Source organism: Eufriesea mexicana, unplaced genomic scaffold (assembly GCF_001483705.2).
Source record: "Eufriesea mexicana isolate 0111107269 unplaced genomic scaffold, ASM148370v2 scaffold6562, whole genome shotgun sequence".
NCBI lineage: Eukaryota > Metazoa > Arthropoda > Insecta > Hymenoptera > Apidae > Eufriesea > Eufriesea mexicana.
The window spans coordinates 21,550-44,794 of record NW_016914423.1 but is presented as its reverse complement, the minus strand read 5'-3'; the positions used below and the strand labels follow the sequence as shown (position 1 = coordinate 44,794).

The 23,245-nt window shown below is 33.0% G+C and overlaps 3 protein-coding genes across 7 annotated transcripts in view; 2 read left to right on the top strand and 1 right to left on the bottom strand.

The window, feature by feature from the left end:
• Positions 1-871, top strand: part of LOC108552415 (uncharacterized) — an 11,614-nt gene extending 10,743 nt beyond the window's left edge. The window contains exons 10-11 of one of the 3 annotated variants that reach the window (XM_017906942.1): positions 89-405; positions 628-871. In XM_017906942.1, the coding sequence (XP_017762431.1) occupies positions 89-405; positions 628-686 (376 nt within the window). In that variant the 3' untranslated portion in view covers positions 687-871. Of the gene's footprint in view, positions 1-88; positions 406-597 lie in introns of all 3 variants that reach the window. The other 2 variants (XM_017906941.1, XM_017906943.1) reach the window with 2 other exon arrangements.
• Positions 872-5,408: 4,537 nt separating this feature from the next.
• l(1)G0004 (RNA-binding protein pno1) lies at positions 5,409-6,825 on the top strand. Of its 3 annotated transcripts, XM_017906945.1 has the most exons (5): positions 5,409-5,461; positions 5,548-5,670; positions 5,783-5,872; positions 5,965-6,513; positions 6,747-6,824. In XM_017906945.1, exons 2-4 carry the CDS (start codon positions 5,569-5,571, stop codon positions 6,490-6,492), a joined length of 720 nt encoding a protein of 239 aa, XP_017762434.1. In that variant the 5' UTR covers positions 5,409-5,461; positions 5,548-5,568; the 3' UTR covers positions 6,493-6,513; positions 6,747-6,824. The 3 variants fall into 3 exon arrangements, with proteins under 3 accessions (XP_017762434.1, XP_017762435.1, XP_017762433.1); XM_017906946.1 differs by lacking the exon at positions 5,409-5,461 and having other exon boundaries at positions 5,500-5,670; positions 5,965-6,501; positions 6,747-6,825; XM_017906944.1 differs by lacking the exon at positions 5,409-5,461 and having other exon boundaries at positions 5,500-5,670.
• LOC108552417 (protein TSSC1) lies at positions 6,715-8,451 on the bottom strand. Its single transcript, XM_017906947.1, has 6 exons — positions 8,348-8,451; positions 7,922-8,147; positions 7,607-7,827; positions 7,344-7,525; positions 6,949-7,245; positions 6,715-6,877 (listed from the first exon to the last, which is right to left on the bottom strand). The coding sequence occupies exons 1-6, from the start codon at positions 8,387-8,389 to the stop codon at positions 6,715-6,717; spliced, it is 1,131 nt and encodes a 376-aa protein (XP_017762436.1). The 5' UTR covers positions 8,390-8,451.
• Positions 8,452-23,245: the final 14,794 nt, after the last annotated feature.

Sequence of the window (23,245 nt, the reverse complement as noted above, 5' to 3'; positions counted from 1 at the left end):
GGTTCAGCATTCTTTTAGTAGCAGTGCATATCTGAATATGTCAGAGATTTGAGAGCCCCGCTACGTAAATAAATTTTTGTTATTCTAGAACAAATACAAGCACAACTGTTTCTGGCAGTCAAATTAATTCCAGTAATATATCAAATTTCAATGCCAGTAATAGAGTGCAAAGAGAGAGCCGTTTGTTAACTACCAAGCAACCGAATACAACTACGGTAACTACCGCCGGAAAGGAAAGGCTACGTGGTACTTCCGTATCCAATAATGAATCCTTAGGAGAGGTAACGACAAGAAGATCTGTTCGACAGAACGCAGCTTCACCATTGGCAACACCAGCAAGCAATACAAGGGGTGCGTCTAGATCTACGGAAGATATTACTAGACGGAAAACTCGAAGTGGTGCTGGTATGTAAAGTTTGTATACATTATAAACACAAATTACAATTAATGAAATAAATATTCGATAATCTTAAAAATATTTGATATTATTCGAAACGAACTTATATTCAAATATAGTATATATATTCTTTATATAAATAAGTATTTAACCCATTATAATTTATAAATTATACATTTCACATACTATTTTAATTGAAGACACCTCGTACAGCGGGAACATTGTTTTAGTAACAGCTGAAGCAACAGAGCAGGCAAAACGGAGGCGAATATCCCGAGAAAACAAATGACCTTCGGGAAGTGACCTTGACAGTGATTAGCTACCGTCGCTCGTCAAGGCCTATCCGACTGATTGTGTATCTGTTATAAATGGTTATGTGATCGCCGTGTGGCTGGACCCCACCTGGTGAAACTGCATGCGTCAATGCCGCACAATGCTGCTGTATATATATAACAGGAGTATGGTGTTTTGAAGTGCTGGATGGTATTTAAATTTTTTGTTGCAATAAAATATACGCTAAGTTTTGTTAAAATAAATGTTTAAAATTCATATTTCATAGTAGAAACACAAATGTTCGAAATACATTTATAGATACTATAGTTCCATTTTATTGTTACATTTTTAAATGTTAAAGAGGTCATCATATCAAACAAACAGTCAAAAGTACTTTACTATTTTTCTATTTACCGTTACCGTCTAAGCGTTCTCAATTACACTTTACTCCTAAACAGCAAAGTTTAGTTACTCAGAATAATCTGCTCAATGCATCATACCTTAATCTAAGTAACTGAACTGATTCAAAACTGCCGAGTTAATGTGCAACTTTCTTTTGCCAAGCTTTTATGATTCTGTATTTAATTAATAGAAAAAGAATTTAAATGGACGTTGTTTAATAGTAACTTTATAAAATATTATGTTACGTCGTCAATATGTACAAAATTTGACATATTCAAAATTTTTTAGATTGAATACCTAGTATTACTCTAATAGATACTAATTGCAATAATCGTTAATAAATTATTTGATCAAAATCAAAGGCAAAAACAATAAAGAACAACCAATTTTACATTGTAAGAACATTATTATTTTTTTGGTATCATTATTAGTTATTATACAGGTTAATGGTAAAAGAAAGTCGAAATTTTGAATGCATTCAAATGAAATCTGACTGTACTGCCATAAATAATGTACATTTCTCAAGGACAAATTTCATTAATTGGTGGGGCTTGAGTCGCTACTCTGACGATTTTACTGATAGACTTTGTTTAAAAATATTTGATTCATATTCTCTATTGTTTTTGATTTGTCCATTGCATAAATATTTTTTCTACATAAATAGCTATATGCAACTGGAAAACAATAACTCCGTCGTAATTGTATAGTTTTCATTGATACCTCACAATTTAGAATATTTATTTAAATTTATATTCATTATAAAAAGACTTCTAAGGCATATTCATAGACCAATCGTACTTTTCTATAAATTTATTCAATGATATTCATATGTATTGTGAAAATTGTATGTGCATTATTATAAATTTAACAAAAATTTATGTTATATATAATACCACAAAATCTCTATTTTCCTTGCTTCATGAACATAGTCTTTCAGCAGTAAGTTCGTCTTGAGTCACAATTTTGCAAAAGGCAGAGGCATAGAGTTATTAAGAAGGATTTATTTTATTTATAAAACATAAACAGAACGTTGGGATAAATCGTGCATAAATATATAAAAATAATAAGAATAATTATGATAGAAAAACGAATAATACAATGTTAATTTGATAGGTAATATATAAATGAATATATTTTGTAAATAATTTCTTGTAAAGATACATAAAAGCACCCTCGTTGTACATATAGAAACTGTTTAAATTTTTATTAAATTAGTGATAATTCAAGTTGTGCAACATTGTCATACTATTAATTATTTTTTGTGATTGTGCACTGAGAACACTAGAAGCACCCTTTTGACATCACTTAAAATATACAAAAATGTGTATGCATACGTATATATTATATTATATATGTATGTATGTGATGTATATGAACTATTGTACATGAACAATTGTTTTTGTGAACAGATAATCTAGTTTTATATTGTATAAATGTAAATTATACAGTTGAGAGTTGGAATTTCTAAATGAACCTGTGATAGCCATCATAGCATTTTTTTATATTGAGAATCTGCATTTAAAATATCATATTAGTAATATGTATTTGTTTGTTCCGTAATTCTATGTACGTTCCGTTATTTGTACTAAGTAAAATATACATCTGCAGGTTAGACTTCAGAAATGAAGAAAATATTATGTTATGATTACTTTAACTTTTTCGTGTTATATAGAATTTTTTACAAAATTGTATTGTTTCATAAATGAATAAATCCTAATTTGAGTTAGAATTATTCAAAGGTTTTAAAAAATAATCTCTTTCCTCCAACAAAATTTCTTTATTTCTTTTATTATTTTAAAGCTTCATGAAGTATCTTCAATAAAGTATTTTCTTCATATTTCTTATTGAAGCTTTGATGGCTATCAGGTAGTATATATTTTAAAATGATATTTCTGTCATATGAATGTTGAGTACTGAATTCGATAATATTTTAAATAGGAAGAATTTTAACAAATTTACATCCATTGAAAGAAATCATGTTACTTCGGGTAATAATTTCGTTAAATTTTTTTCTATTTTTAATGTTAAGTTAAATTATTTAGTTAGAACATTGCTTGTTTAACGAAATTTATTTCAATAGATCTTGAATCATATGTTGTAAATAGTAGCATGCTTATTTTACATGGTGGGAATTTATGCTGTATATAAAACATATAAAGAAATGAACATCCAAATTTGCGTTTAATTTGATTCAGCCCTATATTGTAATGGAATCACGTATAATGTAAAGTATAGTAATTTAATAATACAATTTAAGAACCAGCAGGAAAAAATAAATTGTAATTTCGATGTAAAATATTCTCTTCAAAGTTAGATTAATAAGTTAGGGATTATTATGTTACAATTTTATCATTGAATATTAAATTTATATGATTGTATAGATCATAAACAAAGTAAGCTTTGCGTGTAAATATAAATATTTTAAAAATAAGTAAATCTTTTGCATGTTTACATAATTAAGGAGCTTCTAAAGTTTGTCTGCCATATAATTGCATATATAGTATGTATGTATTATAATTACAACTAATACTGATACACCAAAGATCACAAGTTGATTGTAATATGTAACAATTGTTGATATTCAACACATTTTTAAAAGATGGTGTATTTGTAACGCTCAATAAATAATTGGTGTTTATAGTGTGCTTCATAAACAAATATAATGTATCATAATTTTCATGCAGACTATAATAATTATACCAATTAAAATATTCACTTTTGTGCCCATTTGTATGTATGTATAATGAATGCATTACAAGCTCCTTAATTTTGTTTGCAGTGCCACGAATATTCTATCATGTATATGAATATGCGTTTTAAAATCACCAGCTCCAAGGTGAAACTTGATGACTTTGAAACCTGCTGTATGCAAAACATTTGTATTTTTAGTATTTGGTTAATTGTTCGCGCTACGATTATGAAAAAAATATTACAATTATATTATTACCTATTATTACACAAAGTGGATACACAATATAGTAATTTGCTAATTGTACCTTTTAATAATTACTGTAGACACATTGATGAAGGTTTTTTTCTTGTTATTAATTATTATCATAAACTTAAAAGATAATGAAAAATGTGTTATAAAAAGATGCAATTGCTTATTTTGTATCATACCCAATTTCATGAATTACTTTGATATCTTACATACATATTTGTCAAATCAAAATAATTTTGTGGTCATTTATAATACAGAAATACATTCTGTAGTTATACCAATTTTCCTAGTTTTACTTTTACAACAATTATTTTGTGATAGAAAAGCAAATAATCTTTTGCAAACATTTACAGATATTTTCCTTAAAAATAAAAGATATCATAAAAGATTTAAGTTAATTTCTTTGCAGATTATAGAATTATGATAATTGTTATATTTATCTTATAAATTATACATTAAAATATTAATCAATATAAAACTTTTTTAAAGATATTTTTGTGGGAAGTTTTAAAATATAGACATAATACAACATTTTTATTTTTTGTAAATTTATGAATTTCATGTATATAATATCAAACATTTGTCTATAGCTATTTCTAGTTACAAATTAAATTACAAGAGTTTGTGAGTTTCATGTAACTTCAATTTTGTTTATTAAAATTTTTATAAATGTATTTATTTTAAAATAAGATTTTATACTGATAGTATGACATAGTTTGTGGGATTTTATCTCTTGTATACATATAATCACATACTTGTGAGTGATATAATTATTATTTCCAAGGCAATACCATAGTAAAATATTATAGAAGTAATAAATAACATTTATTAAAATAAAAATATTAAAAAATTAACTTTCTACCAAGATTGAAAACTATTAGAATTGTTTAAAAGTAGATTATAAGTTACTTGTTATAATAAGCTTTCCTTTTTGGGTAGTAAGTGAAACTTTTTTTGTATTACTTCTATTGAATACTATGTAATCAAGTACTTCAATATTATCTATTTTTGTATCTTTGTAAAGTTAATCTTGGAAATTTTGTTATAAATCAAGAATGTTACTATTCTTTTTTATGTGAGTCTAAAAATTAATTTATAGTCTTGTGTAGTTAAAAATTTATTATTATTATTATTATTATTATTATTATTATGATTTTGTAGAAACAAAATTATAGTATATAGAATACAGAAGTATAAAAATTTATAAGAACTTATAAAACGAATAGTATATAAATTTTTATTTATAACTAAAAATGTGAATAAACGGCTTCACAATTTTACGACACTATATTTTTATATTTTAAATAAGTTTTTGTGTGCACAATTAGCTCATAGTGTCTTAAAGAAAAAAAAGTTATAGATATATATGTATATAAAACGTATTACATGTGCATACGTTAATCGTAAAGAAAACTAATATTCATATTTATGCATATGAATACATATAGGTTATATATATATTAATTCAGCACGTGGCTTAGGTAGTGTACATGTTCAATTAGTATTCTAACAAATAATTTATTTTACATTTTAGTAACTAAATAATACGTAAGAAATGAGTATTGATAAAAAAGAAACAAAAAATAATTCAGGAGTAACTGAATTTGTTGAATCTAAAGAAAGAAAAAGACGACATGAGAATGAAAATCGTATGGAAGTAAGTAGTAGGGTTATGTTGAATTATAAAAATGTGAACTTTATATTTAAATTAATATTCGATTGTTTTTGGTTAGTATCTGTATATCTTTACTTACTATATTTCCTTGCAGGTTGAAGTAATCAATGGTATAGAAGGAAAAACAAAATCACGCATAACTTCAAAAAGAGCTCGAACTATACAAGGTGGTGAACAAAGAAAGGTAAAAGAAAAAACTTAATTTCATCAATATTTGAATAACATTAATATATAGACTATATATTTTATTATTAAAATTAAATAAAATACTTTCAGATATCTGTACCTGCTCACAGGTATACACCATTAAAAGAAAATTGGATGAAAATATTTACACCTATTGTTGAACATTTACAATTGCAGATAAGATTTAATGTGAAAACACGAAATGTAGAATTAAGAACAGGTGCAGAAACTCTTGATATTGCTAATCTACAAAAAGGAGCTGATTTTGTAAAAGCATTTATTTATGGGTTTGAAGTAGAAGATGCTCTAGCTTTGTTACGTTTAGATGATTTATTTGTAGAAACATTTGAAATTCAAGATGTAAAACCTTTGAAAGGTGATCATGTTTCTAGAGCAATTGGAAGATTAGCTGGGAAGGGTGGAAGGACAAAGTATACAATAGAAAATGTTACGAAAACTAGAATTGTACTAGCTGATAGTAAAATTCATATACTTGGTTCTTTTCAAAATATACAATTGGCAAGGAGAGCAATATGTAATTTAATTTTGGGTAGTCCACCATCAAAAGTTTATGGACAATTGCGGAATGTAGCAAATAAAGTTTCAGGACGATTATAAATATTACAAGTTAGTATCAAGGTAATAATCAATACTTAATGTATTTATATTAAATTTTTATGGTTCTGTTAAAAAATTGAATAATTTAGATAAAATTCTTAATAAATAAGAAATAAATTCAATATATGTATATATATATTGAATTTATTTATATATATAATATATATAATAATAATATATATAATTATTTAGTTTCATAGAATCAAAGAAGTTGAGATTTGGTTAAAGCAGTATTTGATACTTGTATTTCCTAGGAACTTTGTTAAGAACTAATCTACCATCATAACTCAATGATGCAAATGTCCAAGGATCAGCAGATGACCATTCAACTGCATATACACTATCTTCATGTTCTTCATATCTACCAACAACTCCATCTTCAAGCCTAGAAATGATTTTATATTTCATAATTTTCAAATATTTTATTCACACTACGTATTAATTATCAGTTGTTACTTGTCTTTTTTGCAATTGTACTCGTTTTGTGTACAATCATCCTCAGGGGGCACAATGTGTCCAAAAGGTTCTGAAGATATAGATGCAATACTGCATAATATTACTCTTGAGTCACTACTTGAAGTTAAAACTAATTGATCATGGAAACGGTTAATTCTAATACTCCACACCCAATGTGAATGTTCCATACGAGATAATATAGGTTCAGTAGGTGATCGAATATCCCAAAATTTCATATATCCATCATCTCCACATGTAGATAAAATATATTGTCGATTCACATTAAAATCTAAATCTCTAAATATAAAATTAATATTATATTGAACTACTTGTTCTTTCATAATTGATTGTAAAATCAATAAATAAAAGAAATTAATGTAAATTTTACTTGGTACCTAATTATTTGAGAATGAGCAGACAAAATTGTCCAAGATGCCTCAGCAGGATTTCTGAAATCCCATCCACGAACATTATTCTCATTCAATGTGACAAACTGATTACAACCATTATGAGGATTCCATTTTCCATTTGTGAAACGTGGTTGACCTTTACTAGCTAAAGTACCAGAAGTAGTTGCCTAAATAAGATAATACATAAAAAAATATATTTGGTGATAATTTATTTAATATTCAGAAATAGTCTGTAAATCTATTTTTACCTGTGGTCCATTATCAGCTAGATCCCATAATATAAACTTATTGTCCACAACTGAAACAGCTTTTGTTGAATCCATAGGATGATAAGCAATAGTCTTGAGGTCTGTGCCATATGGCGTGGTATCAATATTTGCTATATTTTTAAGATTTTCAATATCATTTGTGTATTCCTTTAATTCTGGTAGTTTCCAAAGAGCTCCTTTCATATGGCAGGAACCATCATCTTAATGAAAACATATTGTTTATTTATTTTTTAGATATAATTGTCTATTACTAATTTAATTTTATAAAAAATAGACATTTTCAATCATACCTACCACGTAAAGTATTATAACAAGTAATGAATACACTGGGATCTGTTGGAGAAGCTTGTAGAGACCAAATTTCTCCAATATGATGATGAAAGACTTGAGTCTTTAATCCACCTGTTTCTTCGTTAAGTTCTACCAAATGAACTTGATTATTATTAAATTTCAATGACTGTGTTCCAACTAAAAATCTGACAATATCTGTTTCTGCTATTTGAGCTGATAATGCTCTTGTCTACAATGAAAGAAGTGTTATGAATGATTATAACAATAGCGGTTAGAAATATTAGTTTTAAATAATACTTTATACTTTAAATTGCGATAAATTTTTATGAAAGTAAACATTAAAATTTATATTTTGCAGTTATATTATTACTTACAAAAATTTACAATTAAAAATAATACTTGTAAGATTTTTCATATTTAATTACATACTTGAAATTCAAGGCCATATATTACAGGGCTATCGTTTTCCATAGTTCACTGCAATTTATATTTTACAACAAATTGTAGACTTTTATTTACAAAGCATTTGTAATTTAGACGTATAATTTATCAACATAGGTTATAATAGTGACACTATATACAAGCTCGTATATACATATATTTGACCATGCAAAAATGGGTAATAACTAGAGGGTACTAAAAATAATTAATATTAATTACAATAAATATATCAATATATTATTTTTATTAAACATTAATTTATCGTTAAGTATAAAACATTATAAGAACTAAAAATATATAGTCGTCTTTTATATTCAATTATGTCAAAAAAATGATTTTAATATATTTAAAATTATTTGTCATTTTAAATGCTACATAATTATTTTGATATACAACGTTTAAATTTTTTAAATGTATCAAAAATAAAATATAATGTGTAAGAATTTGTATCATATTGAAAAGTATACTAAATTTGAAAATTATTATTATTTAGATGAAGGGTACTGAAATGTAGCGTTTCTTATGACTAAAAAATAATTTTAATTAAATATTTAATTCTTATAGTGAAATTGTGTAATTGAAATTAAATATGTGCATATAAAGAAATCTCATTGAATTCATAAACCGCGTAAATAGGAGGGAGAGATAACTGACCAATCAGCAGTTGCTTTACCTTCAAACTAACGAACTACAAGAACATCTATATATTTTCGTTATCCCTGGCGTACCCCCACCATTTAGTTAACAGCTCCCTGCGTTGCTTTGCGTCGGCCGACGGGTAACCAGCCGTGGGGTCACCAGATAAATTATGTCAAACGGAGTGGTGTTACGAACGTGAACGATTATCGGTATTCGCTGTGCTCGTATACGAAAGTATTGCAAAGTGCGCGCTCATATACGATTCGAGTGTTGTGCCGATGTAATTCACAAACTGGTTGTCTCACAAACTTTCATTAAATAAGTGTTAATTTTGAATGATCGTGTACAAACGTGTGCATTCGTATTGTCTCTTTGTACAAATGCACGTATCTGCATTTATTTCTTTAAAAACATCATGCTGACCCGACAACATCAATTGTAAGTAATTGTTCGTTGCATTATTTAAACTTTCTTTTAATTGACACTTGCAAATTTCAAACATTTATATCTGGTCTGTTGTCATAAAACAGCGGAATATGTATTCTCTTTTTTCACTTGGGTAAAAATACTCGTGTCATGTAATCACATTTGGCGAAAGTAAAACTGAAAAGTAAAGATATCGTTTTCGTATTGTTTGTGTGTCGATTTTCCAAAAATCGAGATCCTTTAGTTTTATTATTTTTACGAACTTTTTTTTCCTCACATGATTCGAAGTTTATTTTCAAGATCGCGATTTGTTGTCGTTCGTATGTTTATCGAATTATTTTATTTTGATATGAACTTGAAATGATAAAAAGAATAGGGTAATATTATATAGGCAGCTTTGTATTTTTTATTCTTACAATACGATTTTGAAATATAAAACCCTTTTCGCATAGGATACAAATGATGAAACATTTTTAAAAGCTTTTCTATTTCTTTTCAAAGTTTCTATTTACATTTTTGTAGAAATATAGCTAGTATAGAAATTAAAACGATAGTATAAGAACCTTTAGGTGGCTAATATTACATATATTTAGATATTGCTTAGTACTTTAAGTTAAAGTATAATCTCATAGCGTTTTTGTATTCTATATTACAAGTCACTATAGCCAGGTAAATCCTATAGTGGATATGATAAATTGTAGACTGCAGTATGGGGGATTATTAGTATTATAAACATATACTATTTCACAATACTATATAATGCTATTACTAGCACTATTATAGTATGTTATCAGAAATTTGTCACTATATTATAATGCTATATAAGCATAATAATATAATACATCGTTTAACAGTACTTTCTTAGCGACGTGCTACTACATTACGAGTAACTATAATCGCTATAGTCACTGTAGTCACGTACGGAACAAAAAGCGATAATGATCACAGAGAACTTGAAAAATCTACTACCATAAAAACAATGCTAAAAGAAAATATTTCCATTATAATGTCCGCATTACTATACACAACTATACACCACTACATCGATCTATAGCAAAATATCCGTTGAAATAAGGGAAATACATCAAAAGACAGTTACACATTCCAAGTACATTCCCACATTCTACCATAATTTCATCGTTACTATCCAATGATCACACATCTCCTCAATTTTCTAACCGCCGCTTCATCACGCCATCGGTCATCCCGTTCCAACCTGCGCTCCGGCGAGAGATCGAAAATACCAGTGGAAAGAACGTTTGATCGCGATCGTTGGAGCGATCGCTAACGCGCGCGTCCATCGAGGAAGTTCTCGCGTCTTTAAACTCGACTGTTCGATTGCCGGCGCGTACACGGTCGGTTGAAAAAGAAGAAAGAGGATGAAGGAGGAGGAAGAAGAAGAAGAAAAGGGAGAAAAAGAAAAGGAGCAACGGCATCGTCGCACGTTACGTCGTTGAGCCGTTGAGTGCGTGAAAACGAACCGCTGGCCGGTTCGCCGGCTGCCACCGTCGGTTTTCTCGTTCGAGAGCGTCCGCAGGCCGCTTCGACTCGGCCTCTCGGGTTAATTGATCGGCCGGGATGTTTTCGTCCTCTTGGTCGACCTCGTTGCAGCAGCGTCGGTCAGCTCGCTGCCGAAGCCGACATGGTAGTTTGCTTCCACGTGAGATCGATCACTCGAGACGCACCGGCGACCGCCATATACAATGTACGTGCGGCCGGGCAAGTGCTGGGCCGTATATCAGTTGTTCAACAGATGACGAGCAGCCTGCGCGCGAACAAACGGTCCGTTTCTTCCATTTCTTTTCCTCTCTCTTCGCTTCTTCTCCTTTTTGTCCCCGTGACGATAAAAAACGATTCGCGGTCGCGTCTTCGTGGTTGTGTCAGTTTCCGGGACCTCGACCGTGACGTCTTTCGATGGCGCTGTTCAAGGGCCGTCACAGGGGGGTACTTGGCAGCCCTTGCAAGTGTCGTTCAAAGACGATTCTGGATTCTGGACCAGCTCGAGGATGCTGCTTCGCGTATAATTAGAATATCGCGTGTTGAAACGGGTTACCGAGTAATAGAGCGTATATATACGTATGTGTGACTGGTATCGAAGTTGCTTGCTGGAATAGAGCGTTGGCCACGCTAGCCTCTTTTGTCTGTGCTTCGGTGCAATGGTATTGGTGCCTTCGCATAATAGCTGATGTTGCCTTTAGATGGGTCATGTTTACGCTTGGATTAGCATAGGGTTGTTTATCGTTATTTTATAGGGAAATGGGTAATTTTGCAAATTTCTTTTCTCGCAGTTGTTTCCGTAGAATTTGTTCGAATTTCGTTCTTGCGGGTAGGATATCGAAACTTGGGACCAAGTTATAGAAAAGTTTGGGAGAAGTTTTTACTTCCGATGGAGAGGAGTTTCGTTGGAATGTGATACGTTATGCAAAGTTAATAGGTACTACACGAAGAAAATACCACTGTACCGAGTAAAATGATCTAGGATAACTGTATATACAGGATGGTCTGTTATGAATTGTTAAACTCCCCTTTCCACTGTTTCCCTCGTACTTGGAAAATTTGGGATTTAAAAGAATACACGTAGCCATTTGTATTCCTCTTTACTCTTATAAATTAATTTATAAATACCTATTTAAACACTCTCGGATAGTTCGGAAAATCCCATGTCGGCCCCTCGGAAATTTTTATTCCGGTTTCATTACAACGAAAAAAATATTCCTCCATCTTTGAATGATTATTTTACTCACATCCGATCGGAAAGACTCTAAAAGCCCCCGGGGGCCCCGTAAATTTTTATTCCGGTTTCATTGCAACGAGTGAAATGTTCCTCCATCTTTGAATCATTATTTCACTCACAGCCGATCGGAAAAATTCTAAAAGCTTCTAACGCAAGAAATGTTCGCGACGAAACCACTTCTCCAATTAACCCGTACTCGTGCCGGCATAAAAGAAACCGACGATCGTTGGTCGATAATCGAACTCGACGAACCCCGATGAACGGCGTGGCGCCTTTATTTTTCCGCGCTTTCCAACGGAGAAGCGGGCGCAACAACCGGCTAGTGTACACCTCAAGTTTCGTTTTAATCAATACTGTCGCGTGGTCGCGTGCAGAAAATTCTTTCGCTTATCGCGGCCCGTGCGAGCCGGTTCAACGACGGAGCGCAGTTAACGCGGCAGAAAGTGCATTTACTTTCGAGCTAAGCATACAACCCGCCTCTCGCTCTCTCTATTCCTCGCTGCCTAAATGATAGTCTCGTGTTAGATAAAAAATGATTTCTTCTCTACTAGTTAGACCGCGTTATCTGCTCTCGTGTCGTTTATCTTCAGGGAGGCACGATAACACGGTGATATAACGCTGCACTGTAGTAGCATTCGACTGCTGTTTCCTTTCTTTTTTCTCTCCCTTGTTTCCTCTTGTATTTTCTTCTTTTACCCGTTGTTTCACTGCCGCTCGATGAATGACTTATTTATTCGTTCGCGATTAAAGCGATCGGAACATGAGCGATAGCGTAAACGGAAGCGATTTATTTTAGCCGTGATGGGGGAACACCGGCGTCCGTTGGGCATTCAGATATGCAAGATAAGGGAAGGTTTGATGAACCGTACAGAAAGTATATAGAACACGATGTAACGTAGATTTTTCACAAAAAGATTTCGATTTTCCATTTGTTCGAGAATTCTAATCTCCAGCGCCATGTTGCTAGACGCTTCTAGCGACATCTGGTATTTTCGGCAGTTCTAATAAAACCTAATGGCGGCCACTTCTTTCTAAGCAATCGTAAAGAAAGCACGTATAGTTATTCTGAGAGATTATCCTGGTAAAACCTAACCCATTCACGCTATTTTTCAACACCGTTATTTTCTTATTTTTCCTCATTTTTCTTTATTACACTATCGAGTGAGTTTAATATTTACAATTGTGAAACTGGTTAGAATTATTTAGTAGAAATTTAGGGATATTTTTGGCAGATTCACTGGGACTTTTATTAACGTAGAAACACGATTGTATATACCTAATTATTTTTATCACGTCATTTGAATTACACTCGAGTGTCTATATATCACAGGTTGTGGGTGTTATGGTGGTACTGACATTAAAATTCCATGTAGTCTATAGGTCGTGTCTAATGTTAGGATTTTAAGTTTAGGAAGTAGTCAAAGGATCCCCCTTTGGTCATCATTGCTTTTCTCGATTTTGATTCGACGATTAAGTAACTAAATAAATTCGAATATGAATCATCGAGTAAACAGAGACGATTTATTTCATCGAATGGTGTTTTGCTTGATATATGGCGGAGGTAGTACTCTCGATCGATGGGTATTTAGATATACAAGATAAGGGAAGGTTTGATGAACCCTCCACGGGTTATAGCCTATGGAACACGATAAATGCTGGTTTATGGTGTAAGATTCCTGACAAAGAGGTTTCGGTGTTTCGTTACAAGTCTCGTGGTCACTACCTGCAATTAGTCAACGTGTAAATATGTTTACCGACGAGTAATGCGCTTGAGGACACGCGGTAGATGAATAATAGTCAGGATGATACCAGGAAAAAAGGATTTTCATTGTCCTCTCTGGGCAAAGGTGTACACTGGATGGGAAATATTTTATCATTATTGGTAAATAACCGTTGAACACCCGGGTAATTACGTGGCTACGCAAATATTCCGACACGGCTGTACAAGATATTATTCAGCAAGGAAAATCCGCGAGATAAAGTAAAATGATACCGAAAAATGGATATAGCAAGGCTGGTGAATGAATAACATCCGTCGATGATACCTCGGGTCCCTTGAATCTCGAAAACCGCGAATTTTTATAAAAATTCTGGGGAAATTAAAAATTCCAAATTATAATAGAATCCAGAAAATTTAAATTTAAAATTTGAAGCAAGGAATGGAATTTCTAGGTAGCAACTGTGGCACGTAAAGCTTCTACGTTTGCAACTGAAAATCTCCTAACACTAGAACTACCGATCTTTAATAGGTACCTCAACATAGCGGGCATAGATAATAGCAATTTTAGCGTGCAATAAAGGTAGGTAAATATGTTAATTACAGTTCTATCTCAACAACAAAGTCAATGCTAATTTTTTTAAAAATCGGTATATGTTTTTAGCAATTGCAAGAAGGAAAATCCTCAGACCATTTTGACTGAATTAGAAGTTCTAGTGTGAACCACTTGCACTGGCAAGAAATTCACAGAGGCATGTTCCAGAACGTAACTCGCGTCACGACGTGTATACCACGTCGTTGGCAATTCTGCGACAAAAGCATTACGACGTGCGTGGCACGTCTTTCCAGCGCAAGTTAAATTCTAATAAATAAAGATCGCAATTAAATGCATGGAACACGGTGGTGGATGATGATAGAAGTTGAAATAAATTCATACACGAATTCATCTTGGCAGTCAAAGGTTCAACGCGATCATGCTTTATCATCCGTGAAGCTACAGCAGCGTTAAAAAAGCGTAGGAATCACCAGTCGTAACCAGTGACACGAGGTCGAAAATACACAGCGAAAGACTGTGTAAAAACAGAAAAAAATAAAGGGGGAAATATAAATGTAGAAAAGCGATGTCGAAAGTCAATATCGACTTGGAAAACCAGCGAAAGAGGGAGAGAAGAAAATTGAAATTTCCACTAGCACCGATGAAAAGTGATTTCGCGTTCGAATTTTCAAAGCTGCCAGTAGAGGGAAATTGTTTAACCCCGTATATTTATATACACGTTGTCGCTGCTCGAAGCTGGAAGACAAGGCCGTGACATTTTCCGTGCTTGTTTTCCTGTCCAGCCTTTTATAACCTACGCGGGCGTTTGGAAAAGAGCGGAGATACGGTTAGGCAAGCTAGTGTAGGTCGAGGTGGTATTTTAACTTAACAAACACTGCAGTGTTTGGAAAACCGAAGCGAGATTTCACTTTCCTTCCTATTATGAGAAGTTGCTCGGGACCATCGTGGTATTTCAGGATATTCCACGGTGGATTCCCATTTGCGGTAGGCAGAAGGTCGATTATTCGAATTAACCCCTTGCGCTCCAACGACCAGGCTATCTCGTCGTGAGTTTTTCGAGCCAGCTTGCACAATGACAAACTTAGTGCAAACTATGTTCGCCAGGCCGGCTAGAATTGTAAATTAAAATTATAAATTATTACGAATTAACCTTTCGAACTTCTTCGTAGTCCGTGACTAGACGTCAATTTCATTTGGAAGTACTGGCTACGAGCTTCGAGTCTCATTCCTTATATTTTCATGGGAATAATTGGTGAACGAAATTTATTTATATTTGAGGCATACTTGGATGAAATGTCTAAAATGATAATAGTAGAAGGGTTGCAGGTTTGAACATTCGTTTCTCGCAGAAGTTAAACAGTTTCCAAATACGGGTGATTTTCGCGCGAAAGAATAAATATTTAACAAGGGAAATATAGGATGGAAAATAAATGACACGGTTTTAGGTACTATCGAATTGGGAAAAAAGGGATATTTTAATTTTAGACAATAATTCTTGGAAGAACAGGGTTTTGATTAAAATAGCATCGACGATTTAATGTTCAAAGAGGTAGTCGTTAATTAATTATTATTTAATTAATTGTTATTTAGAACATGTGAGGTTTTAATATCGTTATAATTTTATTGTTCATATTTAAAAATGGAAGCACGTGTTGCAATTCCTGCTTGATAAGAGATATACAAAATAAATTGTGCGAGTTATTGAATTCTTGGTTTATTTTCTATCGTATAATATACCATATGGTATTGATTAAATTGGTATACACGATTATGCTCATTTTTATGAGACGAAGCATGTTGTAATGTAAAGAATTCCGTGTTAAATATTTTTAATCGTAGTTTTTCGTCATTAGTTAGGTTTAGTGGTTCTTACATCCTTGTTATGACTTTCGAATATCAGTAGACCGTAAAAGTTTCGATATTACGTTACAATATATGTATTACATCATAGTGTGAGATAATGTTTAATAACACGACAGGTTGGAAGGTTGTAAAAATGATTTCTTATCGTATCGATTATCTATGATGGAAGAAATTCGAGCGATTTAGTTACGTATTAAAAAGACAATTTCAAAATGTCTCGAATCGTGCATCCGTTTCGCGCCAATTCTCCGAAGTTATTCCAGGACTTGGCTGTCGTTCCTTTTTCCTATTTCTAGGTTGTCCAGACCAACTCGAGGTCCATTGCATTCAAATAAGTGTCCTCCTCGCGATCCGTTTCCTTCCTGCAATGTGCAATGCATTTTACAACAGCTCGCCCCAAAAGTAGCCGAATCCCTCCATCGTATAAAATTGCTTCTTTTTCCTGTCCCCGAGCACTCTGCGAATACGATATCTCAGTCGTGCATACCGAAATTCCCTTCTTTTTCAGCTATTCCAAATTATCGAATTATTATACAAATTCACGAGAATCGTAAATTATTTCAGTTTGTCCGATGATTCCAACTTATTTCTTGATATCTCCAGAAATCCTATAAACTCGCTTCAATTTGTTTCCTGATTACAATATTTATTATTTCGCGATATTTATACCTATATGTATATGTATATTCATATTACTTTGCAGTCGCGGTGCAAAATTATTATTAAACGATATTTGTACGGAACGTGTAAACTCGAAATTCGATATTTATTTGCAATTTTCACGAATGAATCAACGATTGTCCTGTCATTAACAAATTGTCTTTAAAATCACATTGGAACATATTATTTATGTAACTCGATCTTCCAAATAATAAATATAAAATTACAAATAGCAACAGACGGTGGTACAAGTATTTAGCACTGTAGGGGTACCGTGATAATTTAGGAGAAAAATATTTATTTTATTAGTGTAATTATTTTTTTAATTTCCATAGGGGTATAATAATTTAAGATGGTCGATTTATTTTATTTTCATTTTTATATACTCGATGGCTTTATAAATGTCCAGAAACTGGTCGTCAGTAGTAAAGGTTATGCAAATGCACAATAGTTATGCTAATTTCGTTTTCTTCTCACGGTCTCGATAAAAAGGACCACCTGGACAGTTCGAAAAATGGCGGGAAATTTTCGCCTCGTGTCGCCTGTTCCCTGCACTCATCCTCGAGGCTGGCATTCGAATACGCGTGTGCTCGTGTTTCCTGCACCGATACCGGTCTTATCTTCTTTTGTTCCACGCAGTACATGACGCGAATTCAATGTCAAAAGCGAGATGAAAATAGCAGGCCAGTCGAGAGTGGCCTGAGAAAGTGGCGGGTATCGATCCTTGGTTCAGCATGGGCTATGGCGAACTGAACGTGGATCCTGAACACTAAACCATGGCCTGAATCACCGTTTTTAAAACTTTCGTTAAAAATTCTCTGTTCAACGTCTCGATCAATCATCTTCGCGATTTTTCTCACGATATTTGTATATATATCATAATCATTTCTTCGATGTCCGTGATTCTATCTTTTTCAGGTTCTGTTTCTTTTCTATTCACCGGTTATTTGACCGTGGCAGGATTAGAGTTAGGCTCTATATTACCCCAGTGTTTTCGTACTCGTTCAACGTAGGCGCATAGAATGCGTGTAGGATGCAAATTTGTGAAAGCGAAATCGAGGATCGACAAAAAATTGAAAGTTGCTTTCCTAGTGGTGAGAAGGAAAAATTCCAATAGCGAACGCAATGAAAGTAGGTGTAGATTGGAATTAGTTCGATTATTTTCTCAGATTAGTTGTTTCGAAAAATACATCGTGGAAATACTGTTTTAATTTTAGAATAAAAGATCGAGGTAGTTAGGTCACTGTCTTCTTAATTTTCTCAGTGCTTCAATCTTCCTTGAATCGTTGGAAAAATCCTGTTGTAGAGTAAGCAGTATTTTATTCATTTGGGAAAATATGTTATGGTATATTATATATTATATTTTTATAAGAGTCCTTTCAGTGATAAAAAGCAGAAGCTGGAAAGCTAACTGTTATTAATTGTATTAATTTAGGTATGACGTACTATTCGATAGAAATTTAAAAATAATCGTCTTCTTAAATTTATTATTGACTCAATTACACTTGGATCGTTCGAAAATATTTACTGTTATAAATAATACCCTGTTTTTACAAAATGAGTATGTTTTCAGTGATGAAAGCTAGGGACTCTTTACCCTTTGATTAAAATAAAAATAAAAATAAAAATTATTATATACTTTTCCCAATTCTTCCTCTAATTGCTCTTACAGCTATTAAATCATTTTAAAAAATCTTTTACTATAATAAATAGTATCTTATTCTTACAAAAAGAGTTTGTTTCGTGACACTCTTAAATGATGATGGACGATGAACTTATCTTCAGATTTCTGTTATTTTCTTTTTATTTTTTTGAGGTAAATCAAGGATTCTTTATGAGTCTTTAAGCGTCGTTCCAGACGTGTTTGATTAGATGAAATCGAGTTCACTGTCGGTTTCGAGGAATTATGACTTTGCTAGAAAGTAATGTATCTGTTGTAATTATCATCCGGTCTCATTTTGTTCTATCTCTGGATAAAAAAAAAAGGAAGCATTCTGACAGAGGAAGTATAATTTTCTTCGGTGATTACCCGATAACCGTTAGACCTGAAGATACACGAAGATGCACGCTAGAAATTTCTGTGACCCATAGATAATGCTCGTATGCACGACTCTTACGAGATCTGTACAAATTAGATAACCAATACCTTGAAGCAAAGGAAATGAGCTTTCAATAAAATAGCACACTAATAACGTAATAATACCTCGGAGAACCAGTTACTTCATCGCTCAAATATATTTTATTTACTGTCATTACGAGCCAGAACCCCTAGATGTTCCTCTTAATCCCTATATTCGCCACGAAATTCGCTTCGAACATAGAAATGATACATTTTATCGATTCAACATAGGAATGGATCTCTCGTACTCAATCTTTGCTAATGTTATTTTGAAATTAACTCTTTGGAACACGGTGGGATTAAAAGTGTCCCACGTTTTTGATGCACCGTAGTGCTTGGTTTGTTATTTTGAAATTAACTCTTTGGAACACGGTGGGATTAAAAGTGTCCCACGTTTTTGATGCATCGTAGTGCATGGTGCATCATGTGTGCACATTTTTAGTCCCGCCTGGAAATATTGCAATAGCTACATGTGAGTAGGTTTATATTTCGTCTTATTTACGTAAGGCAGTTGGTAATACCTTCGACAAATGTTATAAATGTATTCGCTTGCGTTGACAACATTCAGCATGCCAGTACAGGTTCATCGATTGTTGCAAGTGGAAGGTTTATCGCGACAATCTTTTTTCCCGGCTTTTATGTTTTTACATTACGTTATTCGTTTATTAGTAAAAATGTAACAATTTTGTTTCATTTAAAACGCAATCAAATTTCTGTGCAACATGGGTCTATTTTATTATCCGAAATCCCGTGCCGCAAAGAGTTAAACAACGATTGCAATTCTTTTCCTCTCCTCGACAAAGAGATTTCCCTGTCCGGTTGTTGCTCAATAGTTTCGATAATTCTGATGGAAGAAGTTTCACTTGTGCGATTTTTTTCTTTATCCGTGTCAAGGTCTCGATTACTTTGAAAGATTCATATTTAATCCGGCTAAAAAGAACAGGGACTGCCGAAGATTCGCTACGGTAAATTTCAATTGTTACCCCTATTCTACCCCTGGAACGAAAGAAAGAAGGAAGGGAATAAAGGGGAAGAAAGAATACAAGAACGCATTGTTTTCTTTGGCAAAGAGGTTTCTCAGCGTTTTATATTCCCCTAAGGAATTCCTGGATTTATCTTTTGTTTGAATAGGAACAATCCCGCGCGGAGATGCAAAGTGTCGTTTCGAAATGTGAGTTCTCGAATTTATGTTTTCCCCCTTTGTTGATCGCGTCCTCGAATCGACGTTGAATCGTCTTAGAAATTTCCGTTTGTACCGCTTTCCAGTATGTTGCAACCGGCTGCTATTATACTTGGTTATGAACTAGATTGAGAACGCAGATCCATTCTTATATCGGCCGTTCCGTTTCCTTCTTTTTTCTCATTTAAGCCTCGTCTGGTGAATTGATCGATGAATTTAAATTGGGACAGCGATCTCGTATTACTTTGGAGACCGATTCTTCGTGGTAATATCCATGGCTCGTGACGACAGTCAGCTCTGATAATTAATTTCTTATTTTGGAGAAGGTTGACCTTCTGCGATTAGAATCTTCATTTATTAAGAAATAATCGGTTAATTGCAGTTTCTTGTCATCGATCCTTTAACACTAGGATTAAGGACACTATTAAGGTAACTGGTTCCGAAATTTTTCATTTACAATTATTAAATATATATATGTAGGTGGATTTGTGTTTTTAGGCCCTATAAGGATATTGAAAAAAATGATAGGATGCTATTTAAAGCAACGATGGCTTCAAATTCTTGTAAGAAAATGATCTTAGAAAGGTATCATATATGCCTCTTTAAATAGTATAATTTTGTCCTAAAAAGTTTTTTAACAGTTCCCATTTTTAGGTCTTATAAGGATATTGAAAAAAATGATAGGATGCCATTTAAAAAACAACGATGACCTCAAATTCTCGTAAGAAAATGATCTTAGAAAAGTATCATATATGCTCCTTAAATCAGTATAACTTTGTCCTAAAAAGTTTTTTAATAGTTCCCATTTTTAGGTCCTGTAAGGATATTGAAAGAAATGATAGGATGCTACTTAAAAAAACAACGATGACCTCAAATTCTACTAAGAAAATGATCTTAGAAAGGTATGAGTGCTATCGTCATATGTGCTCCATCAAACAGTGCAATTTTGTGCTAAATAGTTTTCTAATAGTTTCCATTTAAGTGTCCCACCCTGTATATAGCTGTATTGGATTCAATTAATGTTAATTCTAAATTGAAATAGGAAGGTAATTATATGTATAATTAATTATCTTCATTAAAGTAGTTTAATCATCATTATCCACGTTATTCCAGTGTTACTCAGAAATTTGAAAATTAATAATTACTATGAGAGGATCGTTCTATCCTAGTATAATACCACACTGATAAAATGTAGTGGTATAATAATAAGTAGATAAAATAAAGTTAAAAAATATAGATACACAGGGTTGTATAGGATTAACGACGATATCTCGATGCAAGTGATTTAGATTGAAATGTTGGTAGGATATTGTACGTGTTAGAAATTCGATATGACGTAAAAATTGATGAAAAAAATTTTGCAAAGGGTACGAAGCAAAGCTGACCTATAACATTTGCTAAAAATAAAAATTGTGTCGCCGGAAAGAACCCGTGTTCCTCGATTTAGACGAGGGGCACTTACGTTACAATTGCTGCTCCCTGCTAGTGCTTCCAAGATTTCACTGGAAGCCTTAAATTTCACACGGTGTTGGACATGCGTGGTATTTCTTGCATCTCTGAAATTCGGATTATTCCCTCGAATTGTCCCGAAACGCGCGTTTCTAATTACTTTGGATAATGCAATATCTGATACGTGCACCAAAAACGCAATGGTCGTGCCAAAGTTCATTTGACGTAATAATTATTCAATTATTAAATTCTTCCATTAGCATTTGTCTCTCAATTAACGAATTACTTGTAAAATTTAATTATCGGAGTATCCAGAATGAGAGGTAAAGTAAATGACAAACATTCAGGAGAGGTATAACGAAATTTTGTTTATTGAAATTTAGCGTACCACAAATACATAAAACATTATGAATTAATCATAGGCATAGAATAAACAATCAATATTTCAAATAGGTGAAACAAAATTCATTCAAACGACGCTCGCGAAACTCACTCCGACTAGATGGCGCCACCTGTGACTGCTGCAAAATGGACGATCGTAAACAATATCATAACACTCGGGTAATTATAAATAAATTATATCGTTATAACGTAATACATTGTAACACGGATAACACATTCATAACACTGTTTCAGTAAATATCGGTAGCAACAAATTCACCAACACACCTTACCGTTCTCCATTTTCGAATTTCTTTAAACTTCATTCCTCGTAGCATTTCCCCAGGTATGTTCAACATATTACAGATTTTTTAGATTTTTTAGTGCGTAAAATAAATTTCTATTAACTCGACACATGCACACCTAACACAGAACCGTTTCTTTTCTCTAAACATAGACCAAGTTCAGACCCACCGGTCTAGCGACAGATCGAACAACATGTTCCCAGTTTTGAGTGCAAATATTGAAACTGCGACACACGTGGTTATTGTATCAACATGTTAGAGCTATTGGTGCACGTAACAGAAATCTCCTGACCGGCGGCCAATCAATAACAACCGGGCAACAAAGATCAAGAAAGACCGGGCCCGATAGATAGATCTAGACGCGTAGGAAGAGAGAAAACGTGGGAGAGAGAATAAATGCGTTGTCAATGAATGAGCCATTTCGTATATCAGCAACGGCGCTGTAAACAGAACTTGTATTTTCCACGATCGGCCTGTCCGATATCTCATCGAACGGGAATTGGTGACAGCAAAACCGATATGTCGAACGTCATCCGCGTCCTTTCTCCTCCTCTTTCTCTTCCTCCTCATCGCCAAGGTCATTGCTGGCTGCATCAATACGCCCGGCGTATTGGAAAACTTTTCGTTTATGAATTTCACTACTTCACCGTGACCGATATAGCCGAAGAAAGAATTCCGAACTCGCTTTGTCCGCTTTTTCATCGGGACCCGATTTTTTCGCGGTCACGAGTCAACGTTAAATCGTAGAAAGTTGCCAGGAAAGTAACGCTTCCAGTTCTTATGTGATTTAATTATCATGGTTTGGTCTACAGCCTTATTGTCTCGAGGGTTCATTGTTCGCGGGGAAAAGAAAAGGG

What these genes read in the sequence shown, in the direction of transcription:
- LOC108552417 (XM_017906947.1), bottom strand. Translation starts at nt 8,389, where the DNA reads ATGGAAAACGATAGCCCTGTAATATATGGCCTTGAATTTCAA. An exon ending in TTGTTATAATACTTTACGTG is followed by an intron (nt 7,828 to 7,921) that starts GTAGGTATGATT and finishes GTTTTCATTAAG; the next exon opens with ATGATGGTTCCTGCCATATG. An exon ending in TAGCTGATAATGGACCACAG is followed by an intron (nt 7,526 to 7,606) that starts GTAAAAATAGAT and finishes TATCTTATTTAG; the next exon opens with GCAACTACTTCTGGTACTTT.